At 40.3% G+C, this 23,267-nt stretch overlaps 2 protein-coding genes across 12 annotated transcripts in view; one reads left to right on the top strand and one right to left on the bottom strand.

The window, feature by feature from the left end:
• Window positions 1–969: 969 nt before the first annotated feature.
• Window positions 970–23,267, bottom strand: part of SLC25A17 (solute carrier family 25 member 17) — a 556,889-nt gene continuing 534,591 nt past the window's right edge. For 7 of the 11 annotated variants that reach the window (XM_072126804.1, XM_072126800.1, XM_072126803.1 and 4 more), the window contains one exon: window positions 970–1,227. In XM_072126804.1, the coding sequence (XP_071982905.1) occupies window positions 1,092–1,227 (136 nt within the window). In that variant the 3' untranslated portion in view covers window positions 970–1,091. Of the gene's footprint in view, window positions 1,228–9,085; window positions 10,255–10,384; window positions 11,505–11,817; window positions 11,983–23,267 lie in introns of those variants that run through there. The other 4 variants (XM_072126798.1, XM_072126801.1, XM_072126799.1 and 1 more) reach the window with 4 other exon arrangements.
• On the top strand, window positions 18,229–21,404 carry LOC140103643 (uncharacterized). Its single transcript, XM_072126797.1, has 4 exons — window positions 18,229–18,392; window positions 18,464–18,653; window positions 18,978–19,999; window positions 20,217–21,404. The coding sequence occupies exons 2-4, from the start codon at window positions 18,503–18,505 to the stop codon at window positions 20,229–20,231; spliced, it is 1,188 nt and encodes a 395-aa protein (XP_071982898.1). The 5' UTR covers window positions 18,229–18,392; window positions 18,464–18,502; the 3' UTR covers window positions 20,232–21,404.

The raw sequence follows: 23,267 nt of genomic DNA, 5'->3' as shown, positions 1-23,267 counted from the left end.
TGGTTTCTTGAACATGACAATGAGTTCACTGTACTCAAATGGCCTCCACAGTCACCAGATCTCAATCCAATAGAGCATCTTTGGGATGTGGTGGAACGGGAGATTCGCATCATGGATGTGCAGCCGACAAATCTGCGGCAACTGTGTGATGCCATCATGTCAATATGGACCAAAATCTCTGAGGAATGCTTCCAGCACCTTGTTGAATCTATGCCACGAAGAATTGAGGCAGTTCTGAAGCCAAAAGGGGGTCCAACCCGTTATTAGCATGGTGTACCTAATAAAGTGGCCGGTGAGTGTATATTTTATACTATTTACTATTATTTTTTTTTACATTTTTTGGCAGGGGAAGGCACTTGGGCCCTTTAGTGTCACCCTAACACATTGCCCAGCCTGTGATCTTACCAATGTTAACCGTGATATATATGTCTACATTAGTTAGTTACTATATATTTACTGTTCATGGTTTACAATTTATGGTTGACATTATAGTTATTATAGGCACTATATAAGCACTATATAGGCACTGTCTAATGCATATAAGTATTATCGAACTTCTATATACGAATAGTGTTGATTACACATGTTTATTTTAATAATTTCATTTGAATGTATTCTATCATTTTTTGGGGTATAATAAAAAATTATGTTGCATAGTGTAAGTTAGTGCTATGTATTTGTATCCACCTTTGTATCTCTCCTTGCTGTTTAGTACAGAACAGACACCTGTACACTACCGCCAGCACCTCCGCTATCCTATTGTAATAATTTACAGGTATCTAAAAGTGTTCTCTAATTTTAATCACTGTTCTTTAACAAAATAAAGTTAAAGAAATAAGCTTAGAATACTGCTATTTTACACGTTAGGATATATTAAATAGGACTACATAATGACCGTGACATTTAGGAAATGTTGTGTTCTTCAATTTTGATCTCCAGGCAGCATAAAATATTACACAATGTGGAAAGTAGGATAAAAACAAAAAAAACTTTTATTAGGTTTTAAAGATATTTTAATGGATAAACAAACCCTTCTGATTGACTTACAAAAGGAAGACACATCTTCAAATTATAACATTTATCTTTTCTTATTAACCTTTTAGAGCCATAAGCCGAAATGTCAAGTTGGCCAATTTCTCATATACAAGAAACATAAGCGCTGCTGTTAAGACAGTTTGAAGTAGTTTTGCTTCTAGACCTTTGTAAAGACCCAAAAATCCTAAACGCCTAGAAGGACACAAACATAAAAGAAAACAACAATAAATTACACACATAATATGTATAACTTTAAGATGGTTTTAAACATAAGTAGAACTAAATATCATACAGTTTTCTAGATCCATTTTTAGTACTTTAAAAAGGGTAGTTCAGTTTCAGCAAATAAATGTTATTGTTGGTACTTAAGGACACCCGACTTACAGACGACCCCAGAGGTCGCACCAACATTTTTCCTGAAGGGTAATAATACTCCTCTTACTATTTTTGGGGAGTATTTTTAGCTGAAGCACACACTTAGTGAACACACTCACCGCGCGTATGAAAATGTTGGTAATACATATGTATAACTCATAGCATTATCTAATGTTAATAGACGCTATTTATGAAAAAAAATCTTCTCAAGCACACACTCCATGCACACCGCGAACAGCTCACCACTCGCAGCGCTCACCCACCCCGCACACAGCGCTCACTCACCGCACACAGCACACACTCAACACACACAGCACCCACTCAACACACACAGCACCCACTCACCGCACACAGCACCCACTCACCACACACAGCACACACTTAGTGAACACACTCACCGCGCACACTATACATAGAGTGCAGTGAGCACAGTGTGTGGGGTTTACACCCCACAGTTTTTTTCTGAGTAAGAGGACACCCCACATGTGGATGTAACCCACTGTCAGGGCACATGGTGGGTGAGGAAGGGAAGGAGCCATTGAGCTTTTGTAGGGCAGAATAGTTTTCAGATGCCATTACGTGTTTGTAGAACCCCTCGGGGATTGAATTTACCATGCGATTAGTTAACGTGTTGGAAACAAAATGTTACCAAAAAATGTTATCACAAGTGGAGGCTTTGGATTGCCTCCACATTAATAATCCTTATTCCAGAGAATTTGTAAACTTTTTATCATGTGGTATTGGGGGCGTTTTAACCCCTTGTCCCTGATGGGCTTTTTCCATTTTACTTTCTGTTTATCGCTCCCCGCTTTCAAATATCAATAACTTTTTTCCATGTACAGAGTTGTATGAGGGCTTATTTTCTCCATGACAAATTCTACTTCCTAGTGACGGTATTTATATTCCATCCCTTGTACTGGGAAGTGGAAATATAATTCAAATATCAATAACTTTTTTCCATGTACAGAGTTGTATGAGGGCTTATTTTCTCCATGACAAATTCTACTTCCTAGTGACGGTATTTATATTCCATCCCTTGTACTGGGAAGTGGAAATATAATTCAAAATGTAAAATTGGCAAGAAACCGCATTTGTGCCATTTTCTTGTGGGCTCTGTTTTTATGTCTTTCACTACACATTCCAAATGGCATTCCTAACATATTCTTTGGTTATTACCTTTACTATATTCTTACTCCATTAACTTTTTCATACTTAGAAGTACAGAGTTTTTCATTGCTACCATTTTGGGGACTTATTATTTTTTTTATATGTTACGAAACGGCAAAAAAGAGTTAATTCCACATTTGAGTGCATTTTTCCGTTATATACCTCATACAGCTCTGTTCATGTGATCAATAGTTCATACTAATGCACTGCAATAAGCATGTATTGCAGTGCATTAAATGTGTCAGCCTATGCATCTGTATAAGCTGACAGGCAGCTACCAGGGGCAGGACCGAGAAGACAGCACTGAAGACGGCACCCTGTCATCGCAACGCAGGGTGCCAAGAGGAAAGGGATGGAGCCCCCTTCCTCTGAAGGTACATTACAACATAAACCTTGGCTTGGCTGATTTATGATACTGCCCACTCCAAGGAGAACAGATTTTGTTTCTTGGATGTCCATGTGATAATTTGATAATACTAACCAATGAACTATGGACATTACTTCTTATCTTTAATTAATCAAGCCCAGGTCCTGTTATGTATAATCCTTTGTGACGCAAATAAAGTTTCTCACATTTGCCTAGCCTTTCATGGCATCACTTCACAGAGATTGAGATATTATACCATACTTCTGTCTTGGTGTGATTTCTTTAGAGCTCACTCTGTGAATTTTATTAGTCATTAGAGAACCTGAGGTTGTGTGTGAGGTTGTGTGTACAGGGGCAGAACTTGACAGCTGGTGCCGTGATTCGGATCTACATTTGAGGAGCCGAGAGGGCCCCCGGCTGGCAATCAAAGTGTGTTTTCTGACCATTCACTTAATTGACCTGAGCTTCATCAACTCACCTGAACACGGTAAGTTCAATGATTTTTTGTGAATCCTTGTCTTACCTGCGATGTTGGTCCAGTGTTTTAGTTAGTTTCGCTTCATAGCCGACCCGAGGACTGCGCCTAAGTGACAGGCCTCGGACTCTGCTGCGTAGCTCCAAGAATTTATACATTGTTTTAGTGTCCTTGACAACCCAGGTTACTCTTAGCCTTCTCCCAAATGGGTGTGGTTATTGCTGCAGTGGTGAAAATATTGATTATTGAGTTGTGTTCGGGTCTTATATAGCAGACACTGATGGTTATATTTTAATTTTGGGCGGATGGTTATGTAGGGAGGGATAGTAAGGAGTCCCAAGCCTTGAAGAGTGAGTAGGGGCTTGGGGCTGGTACTGGTACTTTGTACTGGTATTCATGTGGTGGTGCCCATAGACCTGATTCCTTTTCAGTAGGGACATTAGAGAGGGATAGTATCGGCGCAGCACGCTGAGGAAGCACAAGGCCCTCATGAGTCGTTATAAGAAACCATGAGGTTGTGATTTCACGACCAGAGGAACCAGGGGTAATTTGACAGCGGGAGAACGTATTAATTACGGAAAGCTGATTGTACAATGAGCAGCTGCTATCAAATTCTTTGTAAAGAGGATAGAAGGAGTTAAAGTTTGCCATGGTTAAAGTCTTTGTTTAAGAAGTCCTCTAGGAGGCAGAGATAAGGAGACGTTAAAGGAGATTTACTGCAAGAGAATCTTAGAAACCATGGCCTTGTCTTTGTGATTCTTTGCATTCACATTTTATATATATATATATATATATATCTATATATATATATATATATATATATATATATATATATATATATATATACATATAAATATATATACACATTAATATATATATATATTAATCTCCAATTTGGAGCAGAGATCAATACATTCAGAGTGGCACACAGATTTTAGTGTGCAGATCCAAATCAGTTAGCGCAATAACTTCCTTCCAGAGCAGAGTCCAGGATTGTGTGCAGCTGCAGGAAAGGGCTCACTAAGTCTGACTGAATAACGCAGGAGGTGGGGAATGCAGCTCCATAAAAGGGTAAGAAAACATATGCTTTCTTGCCTATGAAGCCTCCTGTGTCTCTGGTCAGGATAGCTGTCTATCGAACCTGAACACACAACATGGGTGAAAATAACTCAAACGGCATCCGAAGCGATTATGCACATGAAAAACAAAGAAATGAGGATGTGTACATGTCAAATAGTCAAATAATTTTATTGAGCAAACAAAGATAAAGTATTTAAAAACAATTAAAAACACAAATCCAGGTAAAAATACCCACTGTGTATGGACGAGTATACAATGTAGAAAACCAATATATAATGTGAGCTCCATGTACGGAAAATAATCAAAAGGTGTATGAGTTTCAATGCGTGAATAATAAATACTATGTAAGGATAAATACCAGAGAGTATCAAAAATTACACTGAAATTAACCCAACACGAATACAATGATAAACATATGAATGGAGCAACACATAGGCAACAATCTTGCTACAGAACCTAATACATGAAAGGTATTACCAGTGATCGCCAACACAGAGAAAACGCCCCACGTGTATTGCCTAACTCGTAGGCTTCATCAGAGGTATCCATTAGGGCAGGTGAGCTCACCTTAAATGCTTCCGGCAGCCCCGATGTGGAGCCGCGGACCAATTGCAACGGATGTGTGTGTCATGTGTCAACCCAGTGAACCGGAAACGAAAGCTGAGGTTGGGAGGCGTATCCAACCCAGAGCATAACAGTTAATGGATGTGGAGAAAGTCTGCGTGTCACCTGGTGGAAGAGGCCGCGTCTAATGATAACGCATAGATAAGGCTTGCGTTCCAAGTAATACTATGTGGTCCCAATTATTGGCGCAAGAGAAGTAAGTAAATCACAGTTAAAGTGATGATTACCAAAAATGAAAAAAATCATATATACTTAAAAAGGTTGGAACAATATTATTGTGCAAAATAGCAAAAACACACAAATATAGTCGGCGACATAAAAGTCGGCGCAGTGAAAATGACCACATATGTAATGGCGAATTAACCATATTTACAGTAAGAAAGTGCTATAGTGCTGAAGATATAAGGTAAGTATCTTGTGTGTATAATATGGTCATGAGAAAATCAAATATGAATAAATATAAATAACACTTAAATCATCGACAACATGAATTTATTAATAAAGTGCATATAGTATGTATCCGGAAAAAAGTACTAACAAGTGTTAGGAACAAACGCAACCAACATGAAATATTAGAGTACCACGTGAAGTAGACATATAAAGTGCAGGAATACATAAAATTAGTTATACTAATTCAATAAAGACGCATTGTCAAAAATTATAAGGACAGCAGATAGTGTCATCACGAATCCTCAATTGAGGACGAGTGCCAACAGAGTGTCAAAATGCTCATATATATAGACGGTGGACTTACAAAGAACAAAGGGACCTGAATGCTGATGGATAGAGCCTGTGTATCAAAGATGTAGGTATAGAGGTCCACGGGGCCACACCAAACCCACACCGCATGCAAAACAAGGCGAGTAAACAGGTTTTGTATTTTCTCTGTGTTGGACGATCACTTATCTTTCATGTATTAGGTTCTGTAGCCAGATTGTTGCCCATGTGTGGCTCCATTCATATGTTTATCATTGGTATTCATTGGTTTATTCAAATAAAGAAGAGGAAACGGGTCACTCACCGAAACGTGAAGATTTATTGAAGCCGGTTGGAGCAGGTAGAGAGGTGCCGGACACGCCACAAACGACGGACCATTTCGCGCTACAAGCGCTTTTTCAGGTCTGTGACATCATATGGTGGGCAGGACCTCTGCTTATAAGCAGGTTCCGGCTCAGTAACCATGGATACTGTGAACACAACTACCACCACATGTTTAAAAAACACAAGTAACTGCATGCACATTAATACAAATAGTATTGTTTGACTTAGTACATAGAGAAGTTCTAGCTTAAGTACAGTATTGGTTATAAGAATACATTTAGCTCATTACGATCATTTAACCCTATCGGTCCCATGGCTTTTGTGCGCATAATCCATTTTGCTTCGCATCTGAGGAGCTCTTTATTTCTGTCTCCTCCTGCCGGGTTAATATTAACCTTTTCAATGCCTGCGAATCTCAGTATCTCAGAACTACCTGAGTGAACACTTCTCACGTGTACAATTAATCTCGGTGAGCCATGTCCCGTTCTTATGGAGCTAAGGTGTTCACGGAAGCGAATGTGTAAGTGTCGAATTGTTTTTCCTATATAAAATCTGATATGGTTGAAACTGCTATACATGCAGGTAGAGAGAATGCCGGCACGTTTTTTGAACTTTGTAACTTGCAAGACACATTACAAGTCTTAAGCACTAAAAATTTGGAATTGAGAATACAAACCCTATCTGAAAAAGAAGTCCGTCTTTTCTGGACCATCGAGTCCCTAAAGTCTTATCAAGCAAACTGCCGTGTCCCCAGAGGACTAAGAGTGTATAAAGAACCTTCGATATATCAAACTGATCCCCAATTTGTTCAAGAGTGGAACAGATTATACCATCAACATTCGTCGAACTTGATGCTATTGGTATTACGACGCAACGAATTGGAATATGAAAAAATTGTCACTGATCTATGTAAAGCAAAAATAGAATTAAGAACTCGACTGAACGAATCCCAATTACAACTTTTCCTTAAAAAATTGGAAAAAAGAATTGCTACCATCCAAACAGAAATTAAGGAAAAAAACGAGATACATTTCTGCGTGATAAATCAGATTATGATGAAAAGCAAATCTTTTCATGGAACATGAAAGATAAAAAAAGAAACATTTCTCATAAGAAAAACCAACAGAAGAAGAAGAATACAAAAAGAAGATCGTCAGAGTATTGGGTGACCGAGTCTGACACTAGTACCTCGGAAGATAATGGAACTATGGAAATAGCTTCGTCCGCAAATCAAAGTGAACCGAAAAATAAAGATAACTCAGGGACTGGAAAAATCGCATCCCCTTTAGACGAAAAATTAGAAGAGGACGTCATAGCAGAAAACCGGAAAAGAAACTTGGCAACGAAACGCAAGCAAGTATCGTGGAGAAAATAATAAATGAAGGAGAAACCAGAAATACTGGACTGAGGGAGTCTGGAGAGGTGGTGAACCTATCCAAATTATCTTTGCCACAGGACTGTGTTAATCTACTATCCAAAGGACTCAGTTATGCATTAGTTCAGAATTTTGATGAAGTGGACTTCGAAATAGATTTATATAAAGCTGTGAGAAAAATCAACTTGTATAAATGGTTTAATAGTAATCCTTCGCAACCAATAGAAAAGAAAGCAGGAGAAATACCTGCAGTTGTAGGTCCACTAGGCTTCATTGCCAACACTCCACCCTCTCGAGATGACAGAGAGGTCCTCACTACATTGCTATCATTGGAGGATGACAACTTAGCAGAACCTGAGACCATAGAAATTGAAAATTTCTCAGGTGGTATAAAATCAACCTTTTCTCCCCCCTTACCCGCAGGTACTCCACTCGCAGTTTTCTATAATCAAGTACTTAGAGATGTACGCGCACAAATTTATCCTCGCATGAAAGATAACATCTCGGCTCAGGAGAAGGCAGCACTTTTGACTCTCCGTTCCAACAAAAACATAATAGTGAAACCTGCGGACAAGGGGGGAAACATAGTAATTATGGATAAAAACTACTATATCCAAGAAGCCCATCGACAGTTGTCTGACACAACCACATACATGACCCTAGATAAAAATCCTATACAAAAATTTAAAGATAGGCTCCAGACCCACCTTAGGAGATATGTAGAGAGGGGAGTTCTGTCTGAACAATGTGCTACTAAACTTCTACCCCAATTTCCTCGAAAACCGAGTTGGTATTTCATCCCCAAGATACACAAATCTTTAACGAATCCCCCCGGTCGCCTGATCGTTGCCGGTATTGGATCTCTCACAGAACCTCTTTCTAAGTACATTGATTGGCTTCTCCGCCCACTACTGCAGGACATCACATCATACCTTAAAGATACAAATTCCTTTCTAAAGAGCCTTGAGACGATTGCATGGTTGGAGAATTACAGTATTGCATCTATAGATGTTGAAAGCCTATATACTCGCATTCCTCAAAACACTGCAGTATCGGCAGTTCGAGATGTATTAATTAATACGGAAAAAAGCGAGCCATTCATAGACTTTGTCTGCGATTCTTTAACATTCATTCTGTCACATAACGCCTTTGAATTTAATGGCAAGTGGTTCCTACATTTGGTCAGAACCGCTATGGGGACACCAGTTGTCTGCACTTTGGCAAATATTTTTTAGCGGTTTTCGAAGAGAGATCACAATCAATAATCCATATGTCAGTTCCATTAAATCCTTTTTCAGGTATGTGGACGATGTCTTCCTAATTTGGGAAGGTTCCGAGGTGGAATTTGATAGTTTCGTCACATACCTGAATAAGAACAATATGAATATAGCTGATGTATGGACTAATTAGCCACACATCCCTATATACGAAGTATAACACATGCAAAAAAGCGGGGATGTGCATACAAACTGGCCTCAAAGGTAAAGATCCAATAGAAAAACACTTTATTATAATGCCATAGCACTTGTATTAAAAACATTTAAAAACATATGGCCACACATGCCAAAAAATACAATGCATGAATGCATACAATACATGCAATATGCTTGAACCCCCCCAAACGGGTCCGGTATGGATGAACTACGGTGTAAATGTAAGAATTTTTGTCTGTGAGGACTGATATTATGTACAATTCAAGTAAATCTAACCAATAAAGTGGCACGTGCCGAAGAGGTGATGAAAAATGCAACCTAAGCCATAGGTAGTCTATTGTATAAGGTCCAAACAGTGTAAAATAGATATCACCGTGTAGTTTGTTGGGGGATGGAGAGTTGTGCCCCACGCGTTCCGCCTCCACAGGCTTCCTCAGGGGTATAGTCTGTGTGGGGTGCTGGGCATTGTATATATCATGAAGATAAATGATTTGAGAGGACTCACCTGTGTGTTGACTCTGTGTGAGGTTGCGTGTGTTATGCGGCCATGCTGGAGCGCACTGCGCATGCGCCCGCCCAGCGCTCGCGAGACCGGCACAATCCTCCGCCTCCTGCTTGTGCCGGCCGCGCGTCACCGGGCGGGCACACCCACAGCCCGCCCCCAGCACCGCCCCATCTGTCCTAGAGCTAAAGGTAAGTATGTTGTAGTGTGATATGTGGGTGGCAATGAGAAACGTAGTTTACCAGCTGTATAAGCAATGTATGGACGAGTATAATCATGAAATGAAAAGTGGAATGATGGTTTTTATGTGTGTGTTTGCGTATATTGATGAGCAGGGGGCATGGTACTTGTAATGTAATACCAATGACGATGACTTTTTTGTGTGTATGAGTGGAGTAATGGCCTGCGGTGACTAGAAGAGAAAGATGTATAGAGTGGGCTCCTATGGTGTACGGGGGGACGAGTATAGATGCGTGACATAAATGTGATGTGAAGTGGGTGAGATTGAAATATCTAAACCATTACTCTAATATGTGATATGCACTGGTGTGTATGAACATATCGTGAATAGTGATAAAAAACCTATAAGCCATGGATGTCCAATGGTGAGAATAATGTCCTTTGATGTGTTCTTCTTTTGGTGCTGATCTGGTGTCATACGGATCGTTTTTTCATGTGGCTGGTCTTCTTGTATTGTTCCCGAAGTCAGGAAATCGGTATTTTCATTTCTCGATAATGGCCACTATTTTCTCCAATATGCACACGTCAGTGAAATTGTGACTAGTGAAAAAGCAAATAACAGCAAAATATAAGTGCTAGGTAAAGTAAACTTGGGACATCATTGGAATAAAAGAAATGTGGAATCAAGACTGATACAAGTGATAAGAAAATATGTGTTATACAGTACTGCCCTCATGTCAAGTAGGAGCCTCTTAGAAAACTAAAAATGCAGATTATACCTGGATAAAGAAATGGATGTTGTTGAACTCACTCATACCTGTTTGTAAAATCCCGTAAATAGCCATTCTTCATTGAGTCCTGTTGGTGTCATTGTATCTAATTCATAGATCCACCTTGATTCTTTTTGTAAGAGTAGTGGTATGGGATTACCTCCTCTGATGTTAGTGTCGATTTTTTCGAGACCGTATATTTTTATACCTTTGCAGTAACTGTTGTGAAAATTAAGGAAATGCATGGCCACGGAAGTAAGGCTCTTATCTTGTTTGAAATGCTTTTTGGCCATGTTGACGGTGGATAGATGTTGCTGTATTCTCTTTTTTAAAGGTTGTGTCGTCTGCCCCACATAGAATTTTGGGCATGTGCATTTGATTAGATATACCACGTTTTTGGTTTTGCAGTTGATGTATTGCTTTAGTCTATATGCACGTTCGTTAGCGGGATTGATGAGAGAGTCCGTATTGGCCATATATTGACAGATATTGCATTCGCCACAGGAGAATGTTCCCCTAATTTTGTGCCCACCAGTTGTGTGGGTGGCCGGCTGTACGAAGTGACTTCTAGTGAGATGGTCTTTTAGATTTTTTGCTCTCCTGGCTATTATGGTAGGTCTTGTGCCTATATATGGATTGAGTTTGGGTTCACTTCGTAAAATGTTCCAATTAGTGCTTAGGATTTTGTGGATATCTTGCCATTGATTGTGATACGTTGTGATGAGTCTGACCGTATCTTCCGCTTTTGGTTTTTTGCTGGGTGTTAGTAACGTACTTCTTTCTCTGCCTTTTGCTCGCATATACGCTTGTGAAATGATTTTCTTGGGATAGCCTCTTGCTCTTAATCTGGTGGTAAGTTCGTTGGCATGAATCTTGTAGTCTTCATGGTTACTGCAGTTTCTTTTCAGTCTAAGAAATTGACTGTATGGAATTGCTTTTTTCTGATGGTGGGGGTGAAAGCTTTCAAAATGCAAGATGTTGTTCGTCGCTGTCTTTTTTCTAAATAGTGAAGTCCTGATTTTTCTTTGGTGAATGTATAGTTTGAGGTCCAAAAATTCAACCGACATGTCTGAAATGCAAGGAGAGAGTTTCACATTGATCGAATTTGTGTTAAGTTCACCAATGAAGGCTATACAATCTTCCTTCGACCCCTGCCACAAAAATATGATATCGTCAATATATCTATACCACTTAATGATGTTGGAGTGGTATGCTGTGGTTGGGTGCACGTGTGTCTCCTCCCACCACCCTAAAAAGAGATTAGCGTAGGAGGGGGCACATCGTGCACCCATGGCCGTGCCTGATGTTTGTCTGAAGAAGACTTTGTTGAATACAAAGTAGTTATGATTAAGCACAAAAGATAGAAGATCCAGGATAAAAGAGTCATGCTTACGATCTGAGTTTGTTTGCTTGTCCAAGTGGTAGGTCACTGCTTTTATCCCAACATCATGTGCTATGTTTGTATACAGTGACTCGACATCCATTGTGACTAGGAGAGTGCCTGCTTCAACTTCAATATCCTCTAGTTGTTCGATTAGATGCATTGAATCTCTCACATACGATTCAAGTTTGAGCACTAGGGGCTGGAGAAAGAAATCAAGGTAAATACATGCCCGTTCACATAGTCCCCCAATTCCGGCCACAATGGGCCTACCTGGTGGTTGAGTTGTTGACTTATGGATTTTCGGGACAAGATAGAACGTAGGTGTAATTGGTGTCTCAACGGTCAGGTAAGTAACTTCCTTTTTTGTGATGATGCCTTGATGTTCAGCCTCAATGAACAGTCTATCAATTTTTCGTTTGAAGATATGTGTTGGGTCTCCAGGGAGCCTAGAATAAAATTTTTGATTACTCAGTTGTTTTTCAGCTTCTAGCATATAGTCCTGCACGGCCCAGAGTACTACGTTACCTCCTTTATCCGCTTCTCTGATGATGAAAGTCTTGTTGAGGCTAAGTGATTTAATTGCCTCTTTTTCTTCTTTGGAGGTGTTGTTGGCCCGGCCCTTATCCATTTTTAGATGTTTTAAGTCATGAAGTACTGTGTGGAAAAAAACGTTGACTGCCGGACATAGACCCAAAGAGGGGGTGGATTGGGAGGGAAGTCGACTGGGAAATTTCTTACCTCCCTGTGTAGCGGAGACATCTTCATTTTCTCTTAGTAATTCCAATAAGTCTGTAAAGACTCTTCTGTCTGTCTCAGAGAGGCTGTCCATCAGGGATGGCTGTTGATGCAGAATTTTAAAGGTGAGTTGCCTGCAAAATAAGTATAGATCTTTGGCAAAGATGAATTTGTCTAGAGTTTGAGTTGGGGAAAAGGTTAAACCTTTCTGTAAGACTGATATCTCAGCTTCCGTTAGAACATGTGAAGAGAGATTGATGACTTGTAATTTATCTTTGTTGTTAATTGTACTTACCTGTTTGTCTATCTCCGATATTGGCGATTTGTTCTTTTGTGTCCTGGTGACACATCTCTGTGTTTCGGACCCCTTTTTCGGGTGTTGGATCTGTCTGGGCCGGTATCCACATCGCTGGCATCCGTGGATAAAAAATCACTTGATATTGATTCAGAGGTGGCCTCAGCTTTGTTTGAGTTACTGTTTGGTAATGGCTGCCTTTGGATAGGGTACCTTCTCATCCCTCTTTTGTTGCCCTTATGTGTCCATTTATATTGTTTTTTGAGTTGATAATCTTCTCTATCTCTGTTGAATTTTGATCTTTTGCCCTGTTTTATTTCATTTTCATATTTTTCCAAGATGTCTTTCATTTTGTTTTGAAAGGGTAACACTTGGTTTTGTAAATGAAATTGTAAAAATTTAGACTCTATAACCTTGATTTTCTCTTTGATTTGTTCCAAGAGGGCCCGGTCATGTGTCAGTAACATGTGTATCAATATTGTTGAACATTGTGTTAAGCCTTGCTCCCATGTGTCTTTGAAGGAGTCCTCCACCTCCCAAGAAGGGAAGATTTGGACTCTCAATCCTCTGGGCATAATGCCCTGTTTGATGTATTCTTCTAGGCTTTTGATGTTCCACCAAACTCTTATGTAAGATTTTTGTAGTTCTATGCATTCCTGAGTGATATGTTTGAAATCCTGATCTGCATGTTCCTCAGCCTCTTTGGAAAATACCGATGCCACCTGACTATTCCATAATAGCTCTCTAGCATTCATGTCTAAAGCCATAATGTCAGAAACAACTGCACTGGGTGCGTACTCTCAAACCATGTAATATAACTGTAGTGTGTCAGTCCTGAATAAGGATCCCACAGGAAAAGACCAGAGATCCTGAAAAAACGTCTGAAAACAGCTGATGTATGGACTAATTAGCCACACATCCCTATATACGAAGTATAACACATGCAAAAAAGCGGGGATGTGCATACAAACTGGCCTCAAAGGTAAAGATCCAATAGAAAAACACTTTATTATAATGCCATAGCACTTGTATTAAAAACATTTAAAAACATATGGCCACACATGCCAAAAAATACAATGCATGAATGCATACAATACATGCAATATGCTTGAACCCCCCCAAACGGGTCCGGTATGGATGAACTACGGTGTAAATGTAAGAATTTTTGTCTGTGAGGACTGATATTATGTACAATTCAAGTAAATCTAACCAATAAAGTGGCACGTGCCGAAGAGGTGATGAAAAATGCAACCTAAGCCATAGGTAGTCTATTGTATAAGGTCCAAACAGTGTAAAATAGATATCACCGTGTAGTTTGTTGGGGGATGGAGAGTTGTGCCCCACGCGTTCCGCCTCCACAGGCTTCCTCAGGGGTATAGTCTGTGTGGGGTGCTGGGCATTGTATATATCATGAAGATAAATGATTTGAGAGGACTCACCTGTGTGTTGACTCTGTGTGAGGTTGCGTGTGTTATGCGGCCATGCTGGAGCGCACTGCGCATGCGCCCGCCCAGCGCTCGCGAGACCGGCACAATCCTCCGCCTCCTGCTTGTGCCGGCCGCGCGTCACCGGGCGGGCACACCCACAGCCCGCCCCCAGCACCGCCCCATCTGTCCTAGAGCTAAAGGTAAGTATGTTGTAGTGTGATATGTGGGTGGCAATGAGAAACGTAGTTTACCAGCTGTATAAGCAACGTATCACAATCAATGGCAAGATATCCACAAAATCCTAAGCACTAATTGGAACATTTTACGAAGTGAACCCAAACTCAATCCATATATAGGCACAAGACCTACCATAATAGCCAGGAGAGCAAAAAATCTAAAAGACCATCTCACTAGAAGTCACTTCGTACAGCCGGCCACCCACACAACTGGTGGGCACAAAATTAGGGGAACATTCTCCTGTGGCGAATGCAATATCTGTCAATATATGGCCAATACGGACTCTCTCATCAATCCCGCTAACGAACGTGCATATAGACTAAAGCAATACATCAACTGCAAAACCAAAAACGTGGTATATCTAATCAAATGCACATGCCCAAAATTCTATGTGGGGCAGACGACACAACCTTTAAAAAAGAGAATACAGCAACATCTATCCACCGTCAACATGGCCAAAAAGCATTTCAAACAAGATAAGAGCCTTACTTCCGTGGCCATGCATTTCCTTAATTTTCACAACAGTTACTGCAAAGGTATAAAAATATACGGTCTCGAAAAAATCGACACTAACATCAGAGGAGGTAATCCCATACCACTACTCTTACAAAAAGAATCAAGGTGGATCTATGAATTAGATACAATGACACCAACAGGACTCAATGAAGAATGGCTATTTACGGGATTTTACAAACAGGTATGAGTGAGTTCAACAACATCCATTTCTTTATCCAGGTATAATCTGCATTTTTAGTTTTCTAAGAGGCTCCTACTTGACATGAGGGCAGTACTGTATAACACATATTTTCTTATCACTTGTATCAGTCTTGATTCCACATTTCTTTTATTCCAATGATGTCCCAAGTTTACTTTACCTAGCACTTATATTTTGCTGTTATTTGCTTTTTCACTAGTCACAATTTCACTGACGTGTGCATATTGGAGAAAATAGTGGCCATTATCGAGAAATGAAAATACCGATTTCCTGACTTCGGGAACAATACAAGAAGACCAGCCACATGAAAAAACGATCCGTATGACACCAGATCAGCACCAAAAGAAGAACACATCAAAGGACATTATTCTCACCATTGGACATCCATGGCTTATAGGTTTTTTATCACTATTCACGATATGTTCATACACACCAGTGCATATCACATATTAGAGTAATGGTTTAGATATTTCAATCTCACCCACTTCACATCACATTTATGTCACGCATCTATACTCGTCCCCCCGTACACCATAGGAGCCCACTCTATACATCTTTCTCTTCTAGTCACCGCAGGCCATTACTCCACTCATACACACAAAAAAGTCATCGTCATTGGTATTACATTACAAGTACCATGCCCCCTGCTCATCAATATACGCAAACACACACATAAAAACCATCATTCCACTTTTCATTTCATGATTATACTCGTCCATACATTGCTTATACAGCTGGTAAACTACGTTTCTCATTGCCACCCACATATCACACTACAACATACTTACCTTTAGCTCTAGGACAGATGGGGCGGTGCTGGGGGCGGGCTGTGGGTGTGCCCGCCCGGTGACGCGCGGCCGGCACAAGCAGGAGGCGGAGGATTGTGCCGGTCTCGCGAGCGCTGGGCGGGCGCATGCGCAGTGCGCTCCAGCATGGCCGCATAACACACGCAACCTCACACAGAGTCAACACACAGGTGAGTCCTCTCAAATCATTTATCTTCATGATATATACAATGCCCAGCACCCCACACAGACTATACCCCTGAGGAAGCCTGTGGAGGCGGAACGCGTGGGGCACAACTCTCCATCCCCCAACAAACTACACGGTGATATCTATTTTACACTGTTTGGACCTTATACAATAGACTACCTATGGCTTAGGTTGCATTTTTCATCACCTCTTCGGCACGTGCCACTTTATTGGTTAGATTTACTTGAATTGTACATAATATCAGTCCTCACAGACAAAAATTCTTACATTTACACCGTAGTTCATCCATACCGGACCCGTTTGGGGGGGTTCAAGCATATTGCATGTATTGTATGCATTCATGCATTGTATTTTTTGGCATGTGTGGCCATATGTTTTTAAATGTTTTTAATACAAGTGCTATGGCATTATAATAAAGTGTTTTTCTATTGGATCTTTACCTTTGAGGCCAGTTTGTATGCACATCCCCGCTTTTTTGCATGTGTTATACTTCGTATATAGGGATGTGTGGCTAATTAGTCCATACATCAGCTGTTTTCAGACGTTTTTTCAGGATCTCTGGTCTTTTCCTGTGGGATCCTTATTCAGGACTGACACACTACAGTTATATTACATGGTTTGAGAGTACGCACCCAGTGCAGTTGTTTCTGACATTATGGCTTTAGACATGAATGCTAGAGAGCTATTATGGAATAGTCAGGTGGCATCGGTATTTTCCAAAGAGGCTGAGGAACATGCAGATCAGGATTTCAAACATATCACTCAGGAATGCATAGAACTACAAAAATCTTACATAAGAGTTTGGTGGAACATCAAAAGCCTAGAAGAATACATCAAACAGGGCATTATGCCCAGAGGATTGAGAGTCCAAATCTTCCCTTCTTGGGAGGTGGAGGACTCCTTCAAAGACACATGGGAGCAAGGCTTAACACAATGTTCAACAATATTGATACACATGTTACTGACACATGACCGGGCCCTCTTGGAACAAATCAAAGAGAAAATCAAGGTTATAGAGTCTAAATTTTTACAATTTCATTTACAAAACCAAGTGTTACCCTTTCAAAACAAAATGAAAGACATCTTGGAAAAATATGAAAATGAAATAAAACAGGGCAAAAGATCAAAATTCAACAGAGATAGAGAAGATTATCAACTCAAAAAACAATATAAATGGACACATAAGGGCAACAAAAGAGGGATGAGAAGGTACCCTATCCAAAGGCAGCCATTACCAAACAGTAACTCAAACAAAGCTGAGGCCACCTCTGAATCAATATCAAGTGATTTTTTATCCACGGATGCCAGCGATGTGGATACCGGCCCAGACAGATCCAACACCCGAAAAAGGGGTCCGAAACACAGAGATGTGTCACCAGGACACAAAAGAACAAATCGCCAATATCGGAGATAGACAAACAGGTAAGTACAATTAACAACAAAGATAAATTACAAGTCATCAATCTCTCTCCACATGTTCTAACGGAAGCTGAGATATCAGTCTTACAGAAAGGTTTAACCTTTTCCCCAACTCAAACTCTAGACAAATTCATCTTTGCCAAAGATCTATACTTATTTTGCAGGCAACTCACCTTTAAAATTCTGCATCAACAGCCATCCCTGATGGACAGCCTCTCTGAGACAGACAGAAGAGTCTTTACAGACTTATTGGAATTACTAAGAGAAAATGAAGATGTCTCCGCTACACAGGGAGGTAAGAAATTTCCCAGTCGACTTCCCTCCCAATCCACCCCCTCTTTGGGTCTATGTCCGGCAGTCAACGTTTTTTTCCACACAGTACTTCATGACTTAAAACATCTAAAAATGGATAAGGGCCGGGCCAACAACACCTCCAAAGAAGAAAAAGAGGCAATTAAATCACTTAGCCTCAACAAGACTTTCATCATCAGAGAAGCGGATAAAGGAGGTAACGTAGTACTCTGGGCCGTGCAGGACTATATGCTAGAAGCTGAAAAACAACTGAGTAATCAAAAATTTTATTCTAGGCTCCCTGGAGACCCAACACATATCTTCAAACGAAAAATTGATAGACTGTTCGTTGAGGCTGAACATCAAGGCATCATCACAAAAAAGGAAGTTACTTACCTGACCGTTGAGACACCAATTACACCTACGTTCTATCTTGTCCCGAAAATCCATAAGTCAACAACTCAACCACCAGGTAGGCCCATTGTGGCCGGAATTGGGGGACTATGTGAACGGGCATGTATTTACCTTGATTTCTTTCTCCAGCCCCTAGTGCTCAAACTTGAATCGTATGTGAGAGATTCAATGCATCTAATCGAACAACTAGAGGATATTGAAGTTGAAGCAGGCACTCTCCTAGTCACAATGGATGTCGAGTCACTGTATACAAACATAGCACATGATGTTGGGATAAAAGCAGTGACCTACCACTTGGACAAGCAAACAAACTCAGATCGTAAGCATGACTCTTTTATCCTGGATCTTCTATCTTTTGTGCTTAATCATAACTACTTTGTATTCAACAAAGTCTTCTTCAGACAAACATCAGGCACGGCCATGGGTGCACGATGTGCCCCCTCCTACGCTAATCTCTTTTTAGGGTGGTGGGAGGAGACACACGTGCACCCAACCACAGCATACCACTCCAACATCATTAAGTGGTATAGATATATTGACGATATCATATTTTTGTGGCAGGGGTCGAAGGAAGATTGTATAGCCTTCATTGGTGAACTTAACACAAATTCGATCAATGTGAAACTCTCTCCTTGCATTTCAGACATGTCGGTTGAATTTTTGGACCTCAAACTATACATTCACCAAAGAAAAATCAGGACTTCACTATTTAGAAAAAAGACAGCGACGAACAACATCTTGCATTTTGAAAGCTTTCACCCCCACCATCAGAAAAAAGCAATTCCATACAGTCAATTTCTTAGACTGAAAAGAAACTGCAGTAACCATGAAGACTACAAGATTCATGCCAACGAACTTACCACCAGATTAAGAGCAAGAGGCTATCCCAAGAAAATCATTTCACAAGCGTATATGCGAGCAAAAGGCAGAGAAAGAAGTACGTTACTAACACCCAGCAAAAAACCAAAAGCGGAAGATACGGTCAGACTCATCACAACGTATCACAATCAATGGCAAGATATCCACAAAATCCTAAGCACTAATTGGAACATTTTACGAAGTGAACCCAAACTCAATCCATATATAGGCACAAGACCTACCATAATAGCCAGGAGAGCAAAAAATCTAAAAGACCATCTCACTAGAAGTCACTTCGTACAGCCGGCCACCCACACAACTGGTGGGCACAAAATTAGGGGAACATTCTCCTGTGGCGAATGCAATATCTGTCAATATATGGCCAATACGGACTCTCTCATCAATCCCGCTAACGAACGTGCATATAGACTAAAGCAATACATCAACTGCAAAACCAAAAACGTGGTATATCTAATCAAATGCACATGCCCAAAATTCTATGTGGGGCAGACGACACAACCTTTAAAAAAGAGAATACAGCAACATCTATCCACCGTCAACATGGCCAAAAAGCATTTCAAACAAGATAAGAGCCTTACTTCCGTGGCCATGCATTTCCTTAATTTTCACAACAGTTACTGCAAAGGTATAAAAATATACGGTCTCGAAAAAATCGACACTAACATCAGAGGAGGTAATCCCATACCACTACTCTTACAAAAAGAATCAAGGTGGATCTATGAATTAGATACAATGACACCAACAGGACTCAATGAAGAATGGCTATTTACGGGATTTTACAAACAGGTATGAGTGAGTTCAACAACATCCATTTCTTTATCCAGGTATAATCTGCATTTTTAGTTTTCTAAGAGGCTCCTACTTGACATGAGGGCAGTACTGTATAACACATATTTTCTTATCACTTGTATCAGTCTTGATTCCACATTTCTTTTATTCCAATGATGTCCCAAGTTTACTTTACCTAGCACTTATATTTTGCTGTTATTTGCTTTTTCACTAGTCACAATTTCACTGACGTGTGCATATTGGAGAAAATAGTGGCCATTATCGAGAAATGAAAATACCGATTTCCTGACTTCGGGAACAATACAAGAAGACCAGCCACATGAAAAAACGATCCGTATGACACCAGATCAGCACCAAAAGAAGAACACATCAAAGGACATTATTCTCACCATTGGACATCCATGGCTTATAGGTTTTTTATCACTATTCACGATATGTTCATACACACCAGTGCATATCACATATTAGAGTAATGGTTTAGATATTTCAATCTCACCCACTTCACATCACATTTATGTCACGCATCTATACTCGTCCCCCCGTACACCATAGGAGCCCACTCTATACATCTTTCTCTTCTAGTCACCGCAGGCCATTACTCCACTCATACACACAAAAAAGTCATCGTCATTGGTATTACATTACAAGTACCATGCCCCCTGCTCATCAATATACGCAAACACACACATAAAAACCATCATTCCACTTTTCATTTCATGATTATACTCGTCCATACATTGCTTATACAGCTGGTAAACTACGTTTCTCATTGCCACCCACATATCACACTACAACATACTTACCTTTAGCTCTAGGACAGATGGGGCGGTGCTGGGGGCGGGCTGTGGGTGTGCCCGCCCGGTGACGCGCGGCCGGCACAAGCAGGAGGCGGAGGATTGTGCCGGTCTCGCGAGCGCTGGGCGGGCGCATGCGCAGTGCGCTCCAGCATGGCCGCATAACACACGCAACCTCACACAGAGTCAACACACAGGTGAGTCCTCTCAAATCATTTATCTTCATGATATATACAATGCCCAGCACCCCACACAGACTATACCCCTGAGGAAGCCTGTGGAGGCGGAACGCGTGGGGCACAACTCTCCATCCCCCAACAAACTACACGGTGATATCTATTTTACACTGTTTGGACCTTATACAATAGACTACCTATGGCTTAGGTTGCATTTTTCATCACCTCTTCGGCACGTGCCACTTTATTGGTTAGATTTACTTGAATTGTACATAATATCAGTCCTCACAGACAAAAATTCTTACATTTACACCGTAGTTCATCCATACCGGACCCGTTTGGGGGGGTTCAAGCATATTGCATGTATTGTATGCATTCATGCATTGTATTTTTTGGCATGTGTGGCCATATGTTTTTAAATGTTTTTAATACAAGTGCTATGGCATTATAATAAAGTGTTTTTCTATTGGATCTTTACCTTTGAGGCCAGTTTGTATGCACATCCCCGCTTTTTTGCATGTGTTAAACAATATGAATATGAAATTTACTTCAAAATTCAGCAGAGAATCGTTAGAATTTCTAGATGTCAAAGTAGTGATTGGAGAAAAAGGGCTATCCACAGAGGGGTATAGAAAAGAGACAGCTACCAACTCAATCTTACATTATAATAGCTTTCACCCCCTCCATACAAAAGATGGCATCCCTTACAGTCAAATGCTTCGTCTACGAAGAATCAACAGCGAGGAAGATACCTTTAACTCCCAGGAAGATGAACTTGAAAATCGCCTGAGAATGCGAGGTTATCCCCAACACGTATTAAAAAAGGCTCGTTCAAATGTCATGAAAGTAAGAAGATCAGATCTTCTTTTCAAACGTAAAATCCCAATTTTGCAAGAAAGAAAAGATACACAAAAACAGAGATTTGCATTTACCTTTACTTACAACTCACAGGAAAATATGAGATCTGCAATCTTAAAAAATTGGCATCTATTAGCGACAGACCCACAACTACAGAATACGATGGAAACTAGACCATTAATCTCCTTTAGACGTAGTAAAACGCTGAGGAGTGAATTGGTACATAGCAGATTCCACGATAGAGAGAACACTTGGCTTGATCGACACATCCCACATGGTAACTTTAAATGTGGGCAGTGCAATTATTGCAACTTTAATCTCGGCACAAAAAAGGTTACCATGGGAGATATAAACCATACATTAAAACATTTTATAAATTGTAAATCACAATATGTTGTATATGTAATTATCTGTCCGTGCCGTAGATTTTATATAAGAAAAACAATTCGACACTTACACATTCGCTTCGTGAACACCTTAGCTCCATAAGAACGGGACATGGCTCACCGAGATTAATTGAACACGTGAGAAGTGTTCACTCAGGTAGTTCTGAGATACTGAGATTCGCAGGCATTGAAAAGGTTAATATTAACCCGGCAGGAGGAGACAGAAATAAAGAGCTCCTCAGTTGCGAAGCAAAATGGATGATGCGCACAAAAGCCATGGGACCGATAGGGTTAAATGATCGTAATGAGCTAAATGTATTCTTATAACCAATACTGTACTTAAGCTAGAACTTCTCTATGTACTAAGTCAAACAATACTATTTGTATTAATGTGCATGCAGTTACTTGTGTTTTTTAAACATGTGGTGGTAGTTGTGTTCACAGTATCCATGGTTACTGAGCCGGAACCTGCTTATAAGCAGAGGTCCTGCCCACCATATGATGTCACAGACCTGAAAAAGCGCTTGTAGCGCGAAACGGTCCGTCGTTTGTGGCGTGTCCGGCACCTCTCTACCTGCTCCAACCGGCTTCAATAAATCTTCACGTTTCGGTGAGTGACCCGTTTCCTCTTCTTTATTTGGATTGTTCTTCGCATTGTTGGCTGTTATGTCGCACCCGGAGTGCACCACCGAGTGAATTTGCAGACCCAGCATTTGTCAAGGTGTATCGTATATGTGGAAGAGACGTAGTTGCCTGCTACCTGTTTTCTTTTTCGTGTTACAATTCATTGGTTTATCACTGGTATTTATCCTTACATAGTATTTATTATTCATACACTAACAAGTCTTCTCCCCTCACGCATTAAAGCTCATACACCTTTTGATTATTTTCTGTACATGGAGCTCACATTATGTATTGGTTTTCTACATTGCATACTCATCCATACACAGTGGGTATTTTTATCTGGATTTGTGTTTTTAATTGTCTTTAAATACTTTATCTTTGCTTGCTCAATAAAATTATTTGACTACATGTACGCATCCTCTTTTCT

The sequence above is a fragment of the Engystomops pustulosus genome, chromosome 10 (assembly GCF_040894005.1).
Source record: "Engystomops pustulosus chromosome 10, aEngPut4.maternal, whole genome shotgun sequence".
In the NCBI taxonomy this organism is placed as follows: domain Eukaryota; kingdom Metazoa; phylum Chordata; class Amphibia; order Anura; family Leptodactylidae; genus Engystomops; species Engystomops pustulosus.
The sequence above is the reverse complement of the archived record's forward strand: the minus strand, read 5'-3'. Positions and strand labels throughout refer to the sequence as shown.